Raw genomic sequence first — 17,173 nt, forward strand, 5'->3', positions numbered from 1 at the left:
AATTCTGATAACTCTTTACAATCGGTAACCTTTATTCATGGCATGATTCTACGCAGTATAATAGGTAGGGGAAAAGAAGAGAATCGTATTACCTGTAAATGTGGATAGTACTGAAGATTTTACTGCAAGGTGTACTAGGTAATCAATCACATTGTTAAAGTTTGTAGAATATTAAATATTTTGCAAAATTGTAAGTAAATTGCTCTGATTTCGTTGGTTTTGAAAACAACTTATTTTATAGATTTATTTTCATGAAGCACTTTAGGTAAATGGAAAGGAGAAACAATGAGTTCTATTGGCTTAATATAAATCATAAAGATTTTGGTAATTGATTTTGTTCAACTTAATTTTCGTTGCATTATTTGAATCTTTTAGTTTTTAGCCACATAGAGTAGACTTACAGAATGTGATCAAAAAGTAACGAAAAGTATTAAATTAAGAACGCTGTATCTGTATAATATACTATGTAATGTATTAATATTTATATAATATATAATTAATTTAAATATATGAATATTAAAATTCTAACAATCAAACGCTCTAAATATGTTTTCTTAACTACATCACCTTTTTATTCCGTTATTCAGGTCAGAATAATGATAATGACAGTTTTCAGTAGTCAAAATATTAAAAATGATTTAATTCAATAATTTAATTTTGTTCAACATTATTTTATTAATAAGAAAAAACATTATAATAATAAAAAAGAAACATAATAATAAGAAAAAACACTATAATAATGAGAAAAAAAGATAATAATAAAAAAAAATGTTATAATATTAGGAACAACATAATAATCAGAGAAAACATTATAATAATGAGTAAAAACATTATAATAATAAGAAAAATTATTATAATATTAACAAAAAAACATAATAATTAGAAAAAAACTGCATTATTCAATTTTTTTTCGCAGTTCTCTATTTTCCTTTTCAAGTTGTTGTAACCTGGGCCCTGTTGCACCAACACTTTTCACTTTTCACTTTGCAAATTTTTGAGTTTTTGAGCATTTTTCTCTCATTGAGAACATAAAGCATTAATTTGAGAATTGAGTTATGCCATTGAGTAAAAATATTATAGAGTCACAATGACTCAATTTTTAAATTTTCAGAAAAAGGCACGGGAGGGCGGAGTGAAGATTTTACTTCTTTCTGCGCTGCTGCTAGATCGATCGCGCTTATGCTTGTTCTTTCTAAAAATTTTACTATTGATGAATGAAGGACAAAAATGAAAACAATAAACAGATTTGCTTGTTACGAAGGCAGGCAGTACAAGAAAAGAGTCAAATTAGTTTTTGGTGTAATTATTTGTTTTTGAAATTAATGCTTGGCACCAGCAAGCAGCACGTAAAATTGCATGCATTTAATCAGGGACCGAAAATAACAGTTATTTTAAAATTTTTTATGAAAAAAAGCAGCAACAAAAAGTTGTCTAAACTCTTATTTAAGTAAATAGTTATCATTCTAACAACTTTTATCCTTAATATTATGCATGCTTTTTATATATGAGCTTTTTAAAATAAAACTCAAAAAATAATAATTAAATTTGATTTTTATTATATTCATCAAAAATAATAATTATTATATGCCTTTTATTTTTTTCGCGCAGAAATAACTCTTAAAATTTGCTTCTTATTTTAAAACGCACAAATAACTGGTATACTTGCGTTATATAATATAAAAAGCAAGAGTATCGCGCAAATTGTGCGCGATATTTTTAAAATGAAAATATAAAATGCAATTTTCATACAAGGTAGTTGTTTTTGCAATTCCGTAGAAAATGTTTGAAAAGGTTGGTGCAGGTAAAGATTTAGTTTAGTTTTTTGTTTTTGTATTTTGCATACAAATTTGTTCTCCTACAAAATACAAAGTTAAATACAAAATATGAATCCAAAATACAAAAACAAAAAACTGAACTAAATCTTTACCTGCACCAACCTTTTCAAACATTTTCTACGGAATTGCAAAAACAACTACCTTGTATGAAAATTGCATTTTATATTTTCATTTTAAAAATATCCGCGCAGAATTTGCGCGATACTCTTGCTTTTTATATTAAATAACGCAAGTATACCAGTTATTTGTGCGTTTTAAAATAAGAAGCAAATTTTAAGAGTTATTGCTGCGCGAAAAAAATAAAAGGCATATAATAATTATTATTTTTGATGAATATAATAAAAATCAAATTTAATTATTATTTTTTGAGTTTTATTTTAAAATGCATATGATAACAGTTATAAGATGATTTTTATTTTTTTTATGATAACTGTTACGGTCCCTGCATTTAATATCAGGGTTTGAATTTACTGCTCCGCAGCAGCAAAGAGTATATATACATAGAGTGTGCATCACTCAAAAAATCTTAAAAATGAAGTGATGGCAATTTCATAAAAATCGGTCGCAGAAATCGGGGAAATAGTATTTGAGTTATTTTTGTGTCACATGGACTCGTTGTGACTCAATTTTTATTTTTTCAGCTTTAACCATTGAGTAAGAATATTTTTACTCAATGCATACTCCGAGAAATACTTGTCTCAACCATTTTGTTGGAACTGCAGGGAATATATAATGCCGATTGTACAAACCGGTGAGTTGTGTGTTCTTATAACGCTGATTATGCAGCGTGTGATATACCTATTACTTATTATGAATTGTTTAATTTGGATATTTATCTGCTTAAACTTTTTTCAAAGACTTACTAATTGTTTATATTTTCAATTCTTTAATTAAATGAAATTCGGTCACATGAGTTTAATCGATAAAGTACTAAAATTGATCACTTCCAAATATATTGGACTGCGATATGTCCCAAGAAAACCAAAAAAACATGAAAACAATATTATGGATAACATTAAGATTGACTTTACTCTTCAAAGAACATATCTTAGTTCTAACAATTGAACTTCTAATATCCGCGTAGCTTAGATTTTGATACCCTTCGAATTGTCATGATCTTCTTCTTTATCATACCATAGTAGTTCATTTATTATCACAACTATTCTGTGATTAAATCAGTAAAATAGTGCGTAAATTAACTTAACTACTTGTAGCTTAAGACAGAGATAAAAACATAGAATGTTTAATGACAGATAAGATTAAATGCTGGTATAATATAATCCATTGGCAGAACCGAAGTAGTACTAAAAAAATTTAATTTTTTTAAGATTTTATTAGAATGATTAGTAGTTTTTTTTGACATAAAATCACATTTAATAATAAATTTTTTTATTAAAAACTAATTACATCAAAACTGATCGTATTATACTTTCAAATAATTTATTTTACTACTTGAAACCGAATGTAAATTATTTACAATATAATAAACAAAGTTAACCAATTATTATATATCCATTTTATTTTATCTTCATTATAAACTATAACAATCGGGTGTAATAGTTGAAGTGTTTCTTCCACTTACGCCTCTACTCTTACTGCGACCAGATATCAGTTATTGTTCTTTAAAGATGCGCTAGATTTCGAATAATGGTCAAGTGATCTTATGCTTTGTATTTTGGCAAAACGGACAAGATCGTCTTTGTTAAACAGCTACTCCTACTCCTTTTTTATTTTAATTATTTCCTTTATTTGCATCTCTAAATAAATATAACTTCAATTATATTTATGATATACAGTTTTGGGCACAATTGAACCCAACTTATTGGGTCGCACATTAACGCATGAGCACATAGCTCTCGATTTTGAAGGTTTTCATTGCGAACCTCCAACAGAGTTTAAATCAGCACTGGAAAGCAAAATATCTATGGAAACATTGGGCTATATACGGCAATATCCATATTCATCACTGGAAAATGTTCGTTTTTATGATGAAAATTCACGAGATGCTGCCAAAAAGGATGTGGCTTTATACAAACAATTTGGAGGTGGAACAATCGTAGAGAATAGCTCTCATGAATTGAAGAGAAATTTGGATTTCATGGTTGATGTCTCCAAAAGTACTGGTGTGCATATCATAGCTGGAACTGGACATTACATACATGATGTCCAGGACAAAAAGGACACCTCACTAACAGTCGAGCAAATGACTGATATTTATTCAAAGGAGATTATAAATGGTGTTGAAGTAGATGGTGTTGGTATGGTGAAGTGTGGTTTTATTGGTGAGGTAGGCAGTACATACCCTATACATGGTGAGTTTAGCAGCAGTGTTAATTGTATACATATGTGTGTGTACATACATATAACAAATTTCACATTTATAAAAAATTTAATTTTAAGATTTTGAAAAACGCGCCATACGCGCTACCGGTGAGATACAAGAAGTTTTAGGTTGTGGTGTTTCATTTCACCCTGGTCGAGATTCTGCTGCACCATTTGAAATAGTACGTCTTTACTTAGAAGCTGGTGGACGAGCTGATAAGTGTGTTATGTCGCATCTGGATCGTAAGTTAAAATTAGAAAATAAAATAGATTAAACCTAAAATAATACGACATTTTGGTAAATCACAGGAACCATATTTGATATAGAACAATTATTGGAATTTTCCAAACTGGGCTGTTATTTACAATATGATCTCTTTGGCACTGAGTGCTCTTTTTATCAGCTTAACCCAGCTGTGGATATGCCTTCTGATGGCCAACGTATAAATAATCTAATAAAACTGATTGAAGAAGGTCTATGCGATAAAATTTTGATGTCTCATGATATACATACTAAACATCGTTTGGTAAGTAAACCTTAGTCGTTTTAGTCATTTAAATTAAACATTTAAATGTCCATTTAATTTGTTATATTTTTTAGACGTCTTATGGTGGACACGGTTACCATCACGTGCATATGAATATATTGCCCAGAATGTTTGCTAAGGGCTTGAGCTTAGAGCAAGTGGATCAAATGACTGTCACTAATCCAGCCAATTGGCTTCAATTTAATATTTAATAATTGTCTTATATGGTGTTACATTACATTACATTATTTAATTTAATTATTTCGTTACAATAAAAAAGAATATTTCAAATGATCAGTTTTAAAGTAACGGCGATGTTTAAATTATATTAATTCAATATAGAAACAATATTAAATAATAATAAGACTTAACTAGTTTTTAACTGATTGATAAGTGATAAGTTTTTAACTGATTAAAATGTATTCTGCCTGAAGAAATGTATTTCCTAACTACCAATGGTGTGAAGATTGTACGTTTATGCAAATTAAAAACTAAATAAAATTATTTCGTTGATTAAATTAATGAAACGATTTCTTTTAAAATAATAAGAATTATCTTGGAGTAACATTTCATACTTTGTACTTTGATGTTTAAGATGTTTTATTAATGATTACGGACAAAAAACTCAAAAAAGAATTTCCTAAGTTTAGCCAGTACATTATTCTATACCTTACCCTTCTTGTCGGAGACGCAGTTCATTTAGGCCCTAAGAAGAAGAAGCCGCTAATTTTGTCTGCATCGCTATGCCAAGAGAAGCAATGTCTTTAAAACATAGAGGTGATATGGAATATAAACTAGTGAAAGTGAGGCCTTAGAGTGACGATCTGCATTCTGATGATTACAAAAACAGTTTAAGTGACAAAAAGATATCGACTTCAGAAAAATAACAACTAACAAAAACCCCTTAATTAAGAAATTTGTTATCTGTATGAGTTGGAGTAATTACATCTTATGGTAGGCATTAAATTGAAGTATTCAAAACACATTTTTTTACATATAAATTTCCTCATTAAAAATTTATTTATTCTTCTATGATTTTGTATGTCTCGTAAAAGAATTATTTGATATTAAACGGGAACTTAGCATTGTATTATATTAACAGAAATAATTTACAGAAAGATAAGTGATAATTATATACAAGACATGAGAAAATAAATAGATTTTGACTTCTAGAAGAATTGTACGCCTAGAAAAATATTTATAATTTCTTTAACAAATGAGATAAACGATACAATTATAGAGTGCAGTTTAACAAAAATTGATAACGTAAGAAATTATGATAATAATAATAATTTACAAAGGGAGTATATTCGAAGGAAAATTATATAAATTCTATATATATGAAATCAGAGTTTCATGACATTTAATTACTAATCGACTTAAAAATAAAATTTAAAAATGTCAATATCATTTCGTCAATTATTTTTTGGCACATTAAATATTTAACAAGAGCAAAATAGATTCTCTTATACAAAAATATATCTCTATGCGATTTAAGACTGGACTTGTTACTAATCCTAGGCATAATACAAAATGTATAATTTTAATATTTTGTAGTATTCTCATAAAAATAGCAAAAATATCATTTCTTCTTTAAAACTGAATTTTACCTTCTTCTCACAAAGAGACCAGTACTTAAATATCACCTTAAGTTTTACGAATATGCAAATATACTTTCTAAAATATTTTATCCTTACATGAGTATATATCTAAATTTGTTTTAATTTTAAAAATATAATTATTAGTTATTTATATAATTTTTTTAGTGACTATTTTGTAAACGCAAAATCAGTGCATCGACGACATTGAAAATTTCATCGAAATGGGGACGAGATTCAGCTTCAGCAGCCCAACACTTTAACATAAGGCGATACATTTCCGGAGCGGTGTTTTCAGGTGCCGGCATGCGATAGCCTTTAATTGAAAAATTATATAATGCAATTATAAATGTCTTACTTGGAATTGATCGAGATTATTATTACTTACCAGTGTCGATGCGTTCACGGGCGCGTGAATTACTCATGCCTGAATAGGGCGTATCACCTTTAGAGAAAATCTCCCACATCAAAATGCCATATGACCACACATCACATAGCGATGTATATTTTCCAAAATTTAAAGCTTCCGGAGCAGTCCATTTGACCGGTATTTGTTTCATGCCATCTGAAACTAAAATGCAGAAAAATAATAAATAACAAAGTTTTTAAATTCAATTATATTATATATACCTATGTATTCCTCCTCTTCTCTGGACATACCAAAATCAGATATTTTAACAGAGTTTTCGAAGTCCACCAAACAATTCCGTGCGGCAAGATCACGATGGATACAATTCTTTGACTCCAAATATCGCATACCTGAGATGGAAACATTTAACAAAACCATTCTTATATATTTGAAGTTAAACAAATGATTTAAGCTATACATAATAGAAATGAATAATATAGTCCATTTTTATCATTTTTGAAAATTTATTGTTATAGTTCTGATTTAATGACCCAGTAAAAAGGGAATACTCAGTAACGCATATTAGAAGACTAAAATCATAGAGCAGAAAGGCATATTCATGCTTCCAAATATTCCAATTATTCAAAAGTACTTAAGCGAATTGTGTTAACCACGATTGTTTAAGGTTTTAAGATTTGACCACTAATAATTAACAATTACTAGATATACTTACCAGCCGCCGCATCTCTACACATGCCCATTTGCTGCCGATACGTAAGTGAATTTGAATTTTTACGCAGATAATTTAACAGTGAACCGCCTGCAAATATTTGTGAAAGATTGAAATAAGTAAGTTTAAATAAAAAATTAACTTTTTATGAAAAATGTATAACTTTACATATCAATTATTAATATTTTATTTAAAAAAGTGTTCTCTGCACATTCGTCAACGTTAACGATTCCTCTCTAGTACATTTAGTGAAAATCAGCCAAAGATTTCTTTATCTATTATTATTATTGCAAGGGATGGTACACTGTGATCTATGCAATTAACGTAAATATAGTTAATACAATTGATAAACTTCACATTTTACTGTGTTCTAAGTGTTTAAACCTCATTTAGTTTAATGCACGCTAATTGAAAGTCCAGGACTTATTTTTTAACACTATTACTACCGTAAATGCATATGTAAAATTATGTTAAATGCAGTTGTTATCTAGCAAATATTGGAACTTAAAAATAGTAATTACAGAGATTTAATTTTGTTTATATATATATATTATATATTAATGTCTTTTATATTTTTTAGAAGTTCCAAGGCTTTAAATTTAGTAGAACACAAAAATTGTTCATTACGACCTGTGATTTTTCCTAATTACAAAAAAGTAAAGCAAAAATGACAAAATGTATAGCCACTTCTCAAACGAACAATTGCCGTTCATACTCCCTTTAGAATTTAATTATTTGTATGGTGGGTTAAACAAACAGATTTCCCAGTAACGGTATAAATATTCGAAATGCAACACAAATGCAAACACTAAACTAATAATCTTGCATAATTGATAATAACACAATTTGTCTTACCTGGTACCAATTCCATAACAATCATTATGGGTTGCTTCTGCACACATATGCCTATGAGTTTTACTATATTTGGATGATCATATTGTTTAAGTATGCGACCCTCCTGCAAAAACTTTCGCTTCTGTTCATCCGGTAATGTCATGCGGCAAGTTTTGACAGCAACATCCAATTTTGAAGATTTTAACTTAGCTTTATAGACATCGCCGAAGTTACCCTATAAACGAAAATAAAAGTAAACAAGCTACTTAAACAAGTTTACACAAACAAGTAAACAAACCCTTCCAATTTTCTCCAGCAACATAACGTCGTCATTACTAAGCTCCCAACGTTCACGACAGATAGGACGTCTTAAAATAGCACCGGACTTCACAGTAACTGGCAATTCTGATTGATACTGATGCATTATCAATTCTTGTATGCTGGGGAAAGGTGGTCCTTCAAAACGAAAGTGCCCATCTACTGTGGTTTGCACTATGAAATGTTTATGTTTAAACTTTTTTAACTTGTGTCCCCAACAATTTGGTAGGGAGAGAATTTGTGCAAAATTAGGAAAAAACTCCCATTCCCATGCGATTCAGAATAGGGGAATTGGGAACAGGGAACATTCCCAATTTATTCAGAATAGGGGAATTGGGAACAGGGAACAAATTCCCATTCCCATGCGATTCAGAATAGGCCTAAATGTAAATATATGTTTTTCTTATTTTGTTACAGTTCAACTGAATGGTGAAGTGTTGAAAATATTCGCTTTTAACATTGTGGCAACACTTTTTGTTGTACATTTCTTATTTTATCATTTTACTTTTGTTTTGTCTTTCTCTTGCGTTTTTAAACCTCGTGGAGTAAACACGTTTTTCTTTTTTCTAAAATCTGAATTAGAGTAATAAAATACTAATATTAAATGAATGCACGTCTTTTTTATTTCATAAATCTAAGTTACAATAATCAAATTCAACAGGTTATGGGCCCAGGAGCGCGATCACCAAAAATTACATTAATTGTTTTTTGAATAAATTTTTATTTAAATAGCTGTATGGATAGTGAAGGTTCTTTGGTTCCTGTAGATTCTGAAATAGATTTGACTAACAGTTTAATTGAAGATATACAAGACAGCAGCAATAAAATAGCTGAGGTACAAGGTATAAACATGAATGGGCAGAATTACCAATTGTGGCGACGTCAAATGGAGATATACATGAATGAAAACAAGCTCAACAAATATATTCTTGGAACAGAAAAAAGAACAGATGTAAATGGCATCCAATGGGATGACAAGGACGCGGAAGCACAGGCTTTTATCATGAGAGGAATTGAATTCGAACAACTAAAATATTTAACGGAATGTACTACGGCAGCACAAATGTGGTCAAAATTAAAAGCTGTGCATGCTGAAAAAAGTGAGCAATCAGCGCAAGTTTTACTTGAAAAATTTATGAGTACTAAAATGGCAGACGACGAGCTGGTAGTTGATTTCATAGCAGATATCATATCAATAGCACAACGACTCAATGATATGCAGCTAGAGCAAAAAGAACCAATGATTATTGCAAAAATTTTAAGCAGCTTACCAGTTAGATTTGACTATGTACGTACAGCATGGTATGCGGTGCCACGAGAAAACCAAAATATTGAACGTCTAACCGAGCATTTAGTAAACGAAGAAAGCCTCATGAATATAAGGGCAAATGGAGAAATGAACACTAGCAATGCAGTCTACTTTATAAGTAAAAGCAAACACAACAACAATACGGCCAATGCAGTGTTTCCAACTAGTAAAGGAAAAGGCAGTAACAATATTACTGTAAAACGTAAGGGCAATTGTAATTATTGTAATAAACCGGGTCATTGGGCCCGTGAATGTAGAAAACGTAAAAAAGACCAAAACTATGCACATACTAAAAGGAACGAACCGCAAACTCTATTACTTCAAAGTGCGAATGAAAAAACTTGGCAAACGCAGCAAGTATCTGACAGTGAAAATACGTATTTATTCAATTTGAACTCAACAAAGAATTTAAACAAGATTGAAAACGTATTCTATGCGGACTCTGGTGCAACTGACCATATGTCATTTCAGAGGGAGCTTTTAACAAATTTAGTTGCTGAATCTTGTAAGAAAATATGTCAAAGTTGGCGATGGCCGGCGATTAAAGGTAGAAGGTAAGGGTGACATTGAGGTACGTGGCAATTCAAACATTTTGCATATTATTAAAAATGTTTTGCTAGTTCCAGAATTAGATAAAAATTTTATATCAATTTCAAGAGCAACTGAAAGAGGTGCTAGAGTGACATTTGAACCAGGTGGTAAATACGTTTATTTCATGAATGGAGACTCTATGATCACGGAAGGTGAAACTGAAAACAGACTTTATCGCTTGAATTTGAAACCAGTGTTGACATCATCTTTAAATGTTTTGACATCCGAATCTGCAATGCTGTGGCACGAGCGTCTTGGACATGTTAACTTTGCAACACTTAGGGATATGTGTGCACGTAATGTAGTCTGTGATTTACGCGTAGCAAACTTCCATCAAGAGAAGATATTTTGTGAGGGTTGTGCCTACGGCAAACAACACAGGCAGTCATTTCCAAAAAGTGGCGCAAATCGCTCTGAAAAAGCGGGTGAAGTATTCCATATGGACTTATGTGGAAAGATGAGTATGCCATCAATTGGTAGATCGTATTATTTTTTGCTTTTGAAGGATGATCATTCACGTTATTGTTTCATTTATTTTCTGAAAAGCAAAACAGATGTTTTTAAAAACTTAATGCATTTTCTAGCAGATGTTCAAGCGGATGGACATTCAATTAAACGAATACGTTCGGATGGTGGACTTGAATTTTGCAACAAAGAAGTAAATAATTTTTTATTAAAAAACATCAAGCACGAAGTTACAACACCAAGAGCACCCGAACAGAACGGATTCATTGAGCGACAAAACAGAACAATAATTAAAAGTGCGAAATCTATGCTTCACAATAGAAAGTTACCATTAAATTTATGGGCTGATGCTACACACACTGCAGTTTATCTAAAAAATAGAACACCTTCAGATGTGATTGGAGGATGCACTCCATTCGAATTGTGTTTTAAAAGGAAACCCTCAGTGGCACACCTCCGTGTTTTTGGTAGTGATGTGTATGTTCATATTCCAAAAGAGCAGCGTACAAAATGGGAAAAGAACTCGTTTAAAGGCATTATGGTCGGCTACAACGAAGGTAGTAAAGCTTACAGGGTGTACGAGCCTACAAATAGAAGGGTGATTATTCGTCGTGATGTCATATTTAATGAAACACCTGCTACAGTCAATGAGATGTATGAAAAATGCGATATAAATAATCGCGTTGATGACGGTGATAATACAAAGACACAAGAGGTGCAACAAAATGTGAAATCACCAGAAGTCATAAAAACTCCAATATTAACAAGAAGTCCATATCAAACAAGAAGTGCAATAAAGGCACAAAATCCATCTCAGTCAATACCAGTAGCTGAATTATGTGTTGCATATGTTGAACCATTAACTCTTGAGGAGGCATTGTCTAGCAAAGACTGCGATAAATGGACCGACGCAATTAGCAAAGAAATTCAATCATTGGAAACCAATAAGACCTGGATTTTAGTGCCTCGCACAAATGACATGCATGTAATTTCAAACCGTTGGATTTTTAAAAAGAAGTTTAAAACTAATGGTGACATTGAAAAATACAAAGCTCGTTTAGTGGTGAGAGAATGCTCACAGAAATATGGCGTCGATTACGATGAAGTTTTTGCACCGGTTGTTAGATATGAATCGGTAAGGACGGTTCTTGCAATTGCTGCGGCTCGTGATATGAACATCATACAGTTTGACGTGAAAACTGCATTTTTACATGGTAATTTAGATGAAGTTATATACATGGAGCAGCCAAATGGTTTTGCTAAAGACGATCGAGTTTGTTTACTGAAAAAGAGCTTGTATGGCTTAAAACAAGCTTTAAGGCAATGGAACAAACGAATTGTACATTTTCTCACCAATTTTGGTTTTAAGCAATCGTGGGCAGATCCATGCGTATTTACATATGAAGTGAATAACGATGTCTTATATTTATTACTTTACGTTAGTGATGGGCTTATATGTGGTCATAATACTGAAATCATTAAAAGCTTGCTGCATAATTTACATATCGAATTTGAGATAACATATCACGAAGCAGAGTTTTTCGTTGGATTACAAATTAAAATTGATAAAGAAAAACGCACATTAAAATTATTTCAAAAGGTGTACTCAGAAAAAGTTTTAGAACGTTTTAATCATTTGAATTGCCATCCTGTGTCAACTTCAGCTGAAGTCGGAATGAATTTTGTAAAAGACGACAAAACTAACAAATCAAACATACCGTATCGTGAAGCTGTTGGATCACTTATGTACTTAATGATTTGTACCAGACCAGACATTGCTTATATTGTTGGAGTTTTAAGCAGATATCTTGAAAAACCCTCAGAAACACATTGGCAAGGAGTGAAGAGGATTCTGAAATATTTGAAAGGTACAGTTGATTATGGCATTCATTTTAAAATACATTCATAGCACATACAGTTATCAATGTACTCTAATGCTGATTGGGGCGGCGACAAGGATACTAGGCGCAGTATTTCTGGTTGGGCTGCGTTCTTAAACGGTGGAGCAATTGCTTGGAGCTCACGCAAACAAACAATTACTGCTACATCAACTACGGAAGCAGAATTTGTGGCACTTTGTGCAGCTACTAAGGCAGCGAATTGGCTTAGGCAGCTTTTGTCTGATTGTGGATATGAACAGCGTTCACCAACAATTGTTTTTTCAGACAATCAACGTGCGATTACACTGGTCAAAAATCCCCAGTCTTCGAAACGAACGAAACATATTGACATTCAATATTTCTACACTTGTGACATGCAGGATCAAGGTAAAGTTGATGTGCAGTACAAGGAGACGAATGAACAGTTAGCAGATGTATTTACAAAACCTTTAAGTAAAGAAAGATTTTTGTATCTTATCAATAATTTTGTTAATATCTAAGTAAAAATTTAATTTCTAAAAGCGAGAGGGAGTGTTGAAAATATTCCCTTTTAACATTGTGGCAACACTTATTGTTGTACATTTCTTATTTTATCATTTTACTTTTGTTTTGTCTTTCTCTTGCGTTTTTAAACCTCGTGGAGTAAACACGTTTTTCTTTTTTCTAAAATCTGAATTAGAGTAATAAAATACTAATATTAAATGAATGCACGTCTTTTTTATTTCATAAATCTAAGTTACAATAATCAAATTCAACATGAAGTAATTAATATTTCAGATGTATCTGGCACATTCAGTGAAGAAGATGATGACGTTGTATTTGTCCCAAATGTCATTGATCTGTGCTCCCCAAATCGTAATGCTCCAGAGTCTACATCAGATATAACTCGTGCTGAAAATAGTGAGATTGAACATAGTCAAGCAATGTGTGTAGAAAGTGTGGACATGTTTTTTGCGAAGCTTGTATAAATAGAGCAGTCGATACTTCCAAAATATGTCCCCTTTGCAATGCCAACATTTTAAAAAAACAGCTGCGTCGGATTTTTCTGTGAATATTTATAAATAGCATAAGCTTTTTTTTACTTTGTTATTTTCATATTCAAATTAATTATTCTGTCTGTGCTGATCATAATTTGGTGTTAAAGAGCACGCATGTTTCCTCTTTTTAAATATTACTGTTTTTCATTTTTTTTTTTGTTGGAATGAAACTTCAGTCAACATCAGCTTGGTTTGACTGAAATAAATAATAATTAAATATTTTGAAATTGTTCACTAACCAATTTTATGTGTAACTAGTTATATAAGCAATCTTTTTTTCTATTTTATAAATATATATACTAAAAACTAGTCAACTTCAAAAATTAACTTTCAATTCGTTGAACTTGTGTTTCCAAATAAAGCTGTAGTTTATAAGCTCGTTCTAATTTAAAGCACGACAAGTGCTTTGGTTAGTGTCACTAATAAAATAAAATCAAAAAGTGACACAAAACCTGGAACTTGAGCATTGAAAGTTTGTACAGCCTTGACTACTTGTGGAAAAACATAATTAGTCATCGCTTCTAATTTAACAGGCACGAGATCTATGCCTGGCACTTGCAGTCCAAACACATTATATACGGATTTTAAATTAATTAAAAAGATGCGTCCATGTTGTAAGATGTAATTGCATCCACAGAATAACATTGCTGTATTGAATTTTATATCATAGCAACAGTTTTTAAATATAATTTAATCATTTGAAAACTTTATAATTAAATTTCCTGCAGTTTGGCGTTTACTAAATTTTTAAATGTGATTTAATAAAACTTTAAATGACCACTTTAAAGGATATAAAGGATATATCGCTACAAATCTAAAGATGCTTTCTATTGTTAGTACACCTTCATATATGGATTCTGGTTAAATTTAATTCGTAGATTATCGCTTTAACATAAACTTGATTGAATCCTTTTCAAACATTATAACAGAATATATATTTTTGTATATACGAGTATAAGATATTACTTTCTTGTAAACAAGCTTTGACCAACATATAAGATAGAGCAATAATTTTATATGTTTCCAATGCATTAAGACGACATAACCATTGCTCATATGGAGATGGACTAGTGTAAAAGACAAGTATTACTGTTGACACAGGTAAAAATATTTATGAGACTTGTCATTAAGTATAAAAGCGAATATCTGTGATATACAGTTTTTATACTAATGAATTATTTTTTATTAGTAAGAAATTAGGCACTTCATATAATATATTATAGGTTACCAGATCTATGACCAAAATTTTTTAATCTAAAAGGACGAAATGAAGCTAATCATTTTTGTGAGAATGACACAATTTTTTAAAAATTATAACACAGGCTTATTTCGCCTAAAATGTTTAGCATAAAATAAAGTGAAAGAACGGCAAAAAGCATTTAATAAAAAATATAAAAAATCTAACTAAAATTATATACATATACATAGTGTGAAAGAATGTCAAATGATAATAGTAATATATAGAAATTATAAATTTGTATATATAACTATAAAACTATGTATTTGAACTATATACATAAACAGTATGAAAAAGTGTATAAAAGAGATTTGTATAATATGTAGAAAATAATACATAAAACTATATGTATATAGACAGGTATACGCAATCTTACGCGAGTGGTAAAGGCGATTTACACTACCTACTACTACTACCATAAAAAAAGAATTTGAACATACTATTTATGTTTGCAACTCTTAGCGGAATATTTTATGGTCCTTATTTTTATAGTGATTAAGTTTCAAACGCACGTCGTTGCGGATACAGATGATTTATATGGCTAGGTACTCAGATAAGTACGTCCTAAATGTGTGCAAATTTCAATAAAATAAATTTAATGATGTCCTCTACGTCTTCACTCAAGAAGACTGTTTAAGCATTTGCATAAACTTATATTTATTACCTTGATAAAAAATGGTGCTCCACACGTCAATGTAGTCTTTTCTAACCTAAAATCAGACATAGTTAATAATAAGAGCTTTAGAATAGTTTAATGAATTTACCGTATTTCAAAATGATGGGAAGTGCTCTTCCTTTAATTTCTGCAATAAAAATATGAATAGCTCTATAAGTCTCAAGGAGTATAAAAATTATGCAGATTAAAAAAATTTCTTAGAAACTCGTGTATAATTTGTGGGTACCATTTTAATCAATAATCTTATATAGCCTTATTAATACAAGCAATTTATTTTATATATTTAGCTGCCGCCATTTTCATAGTTGCTGTGCATATTAAATGATATTCACTCAATATTGCACATTTAACAAAACATTAAAAATAACAACAAATTATTCAAGGTGCTCTGCTGCTGCTGTCATGGTGATGCACTTGAGCAAAGGCAGCACCAGCAAAAGCAACAGCCCCAATATCATAAAGCAAAAAAAATTAACAAAACAAAACACAAAGCGACTTACACTTTTTAATTCTGTGAAAAGAAATTATTTTCTAAATAAACTTTTAAAAATCTGCATTAAAATACACTTTTCACTTCACGTCAAACAAACTATTAACGCACTCACACACTTCAGCAAACAAATCAACACTGAGCAATGCCACCTACTTTGCAAATGCACCGACCTATTTCTATCGAATTATCGATAAAAATAAAAGGCTGAGTTACAATACGCTTAAGTTTTACGGCTTGTGGCAGGAAAAATATTGTTTAATAATAGAAATCATAAGTAATTGTATAAAATTAGAGATCAAAGGCATATTATCGTATTCCCTAGTATCGAAAAAATCAACAACACTACTTAATATCTCAGTAAACAGAACTCGTTCACTAGATTTAGAAGCATATTTTAAAACTTCCATTGTGAACGAATATCCACAGTCGAAAAGTAATAAAATGATAAACGCTTAAATTCACTTTTTAAGTACTTTACCGGTAAAGTTGTAATAAGATTGATTTTTTGTTTGCTATGCATTCAACAAAGCAATAAAGTTTCAAAAAAAATTGAAATTGAAATATATATTCATAATTTTCTTTTATCTATAAATATTTGTTGTTGTTTTTGTTACGATTTGAGTTAGTGCTATTGCGCACTTTTACTCTTTTTATTATTCTTTTTAAAAACTTCAAATTAAAGATTCTTTCAAATCTGACAAAATTGTATTTCACAATAACTTTAGTTTATTAATATAACACTGCGGTAGTGTGGTTATTTCTACAAAAACGAATATAAATAAAATAGCGGTTTTAAACTCGTGTAAGCACCCGTTGCTTTAATCATTTTATTACTTTAAGTTTACTTAATTTATTTGAACATTTATTTTAATAATACGGCTTTACATTGGGTGATTAAAAGTAGATTAAAGCAAAAATCAAGATTAAAGTATAAACCTTGATATTAATCTCACATTTTCCATACAAAAGTTG

The 17,173-nt window shown here is 30.4% G+C and overlaps 2 protein-coding genes and 1 long non-coding RNA gene across 8 annotated transcripts in view; 1 reads left to right on the forward strand and 2 right to left on the reverse strand.

The window, feature by feature from the left end:
• The first annotated feature begins 2,348 nt into the window (after positions 1-2,348).
• On the forward strand, positions 2,349-5,136 carry LOC119685479 (phosphotriesterase-related protein-like). Its single transcript, XM_038099763.1, has 5 exons — positions 2,349-2,586; positions 3,632-4,147; positions 4,236-4,400; positions 4,467-4,684; positions 4,759-5,136. Exons 1-5 carry the CDS (start codon positions 2,568-2,570, stop codon positions 4,894-4,896), a joined length of 1,056 nt encoding a protein of 351 aa, XP_037955691.1. The 5' UTR covers positions 2,349-2,567; the 3' UTR covers positions 4,897-5,136.
• A 548-nt stretch (positions 5,137-5,684) lies between these two features.
• The window catches only part of LOC119679083 (tyrosine-protein kinase Fer), a 69,659-nt gene continuing 58,170 nt past the window's right edge, over positions 5,685-17,173 (reverse strand). For 4 of the 6 annotated variants that reach the window (XM_038091247.1, XM_038091246.1, XM_038091245.1 and 1 more), the window contains 6 exons: positions 8,494-8,702; positions 8,217-8,430; positions 7,365-7,451; positions 6,913-7,041; positions 6,671-6,853; positions 5,685-6,598 (listed from right to left, as the gene is read on the reverse strand). In XM_038091247.1, the coding sequence (XP_037947175.1) occupies positions 6,447-6,598; positions 6,671-6,853; positions 6,913-7,041; positions 7,365-7,451; positions 8,217-8,430; positions 8,494-8,702 (974 nt within the window). In that variant the 3' untranslated portion in view covers positions 5,685-6,446. The remainder of the gene's footprint in view (positions 6,599-6,670; positions 6,854-6,912; positions 7,042-7,364; positions 7,452-8,216; positions 8,431-8,493; positions 8,703-17,173) is intronic. The other 2 variants (XM_038091249.1, XM_038091251.1) reach the window with 2 other exon arrangements.
• LOC119679087 lies at positions 15,284-16,466 on the reverse strand. The gene is made up of 4 exons (XR_005252381.1): positions 16,209-16,466; positions 15,797-15,835; positions 15,697-15,742; positions 15,284-15,596 (listed from the first exon to the last, which is right to left on the reverse strand). It is a non-coding gene; the product is annotated as an uncharacterized LOC119679087 (long non-coding RNA).

The sequence above is a fragment of the Teleopsis dalmanni genome, chromosome 2 (genome assembly GCF_002237135.1).
Source record: "Teleopsis dalmanni isolate 2A chromosome 2, ASM223713v2, whole genome shotgun sequence".
Lineage (NCBI taxonomy): Eukaryota > Metazoa > Arthropoda > Insecta > Diptera > Diopsidae > Teleopsis > Teleopsis dalmanni.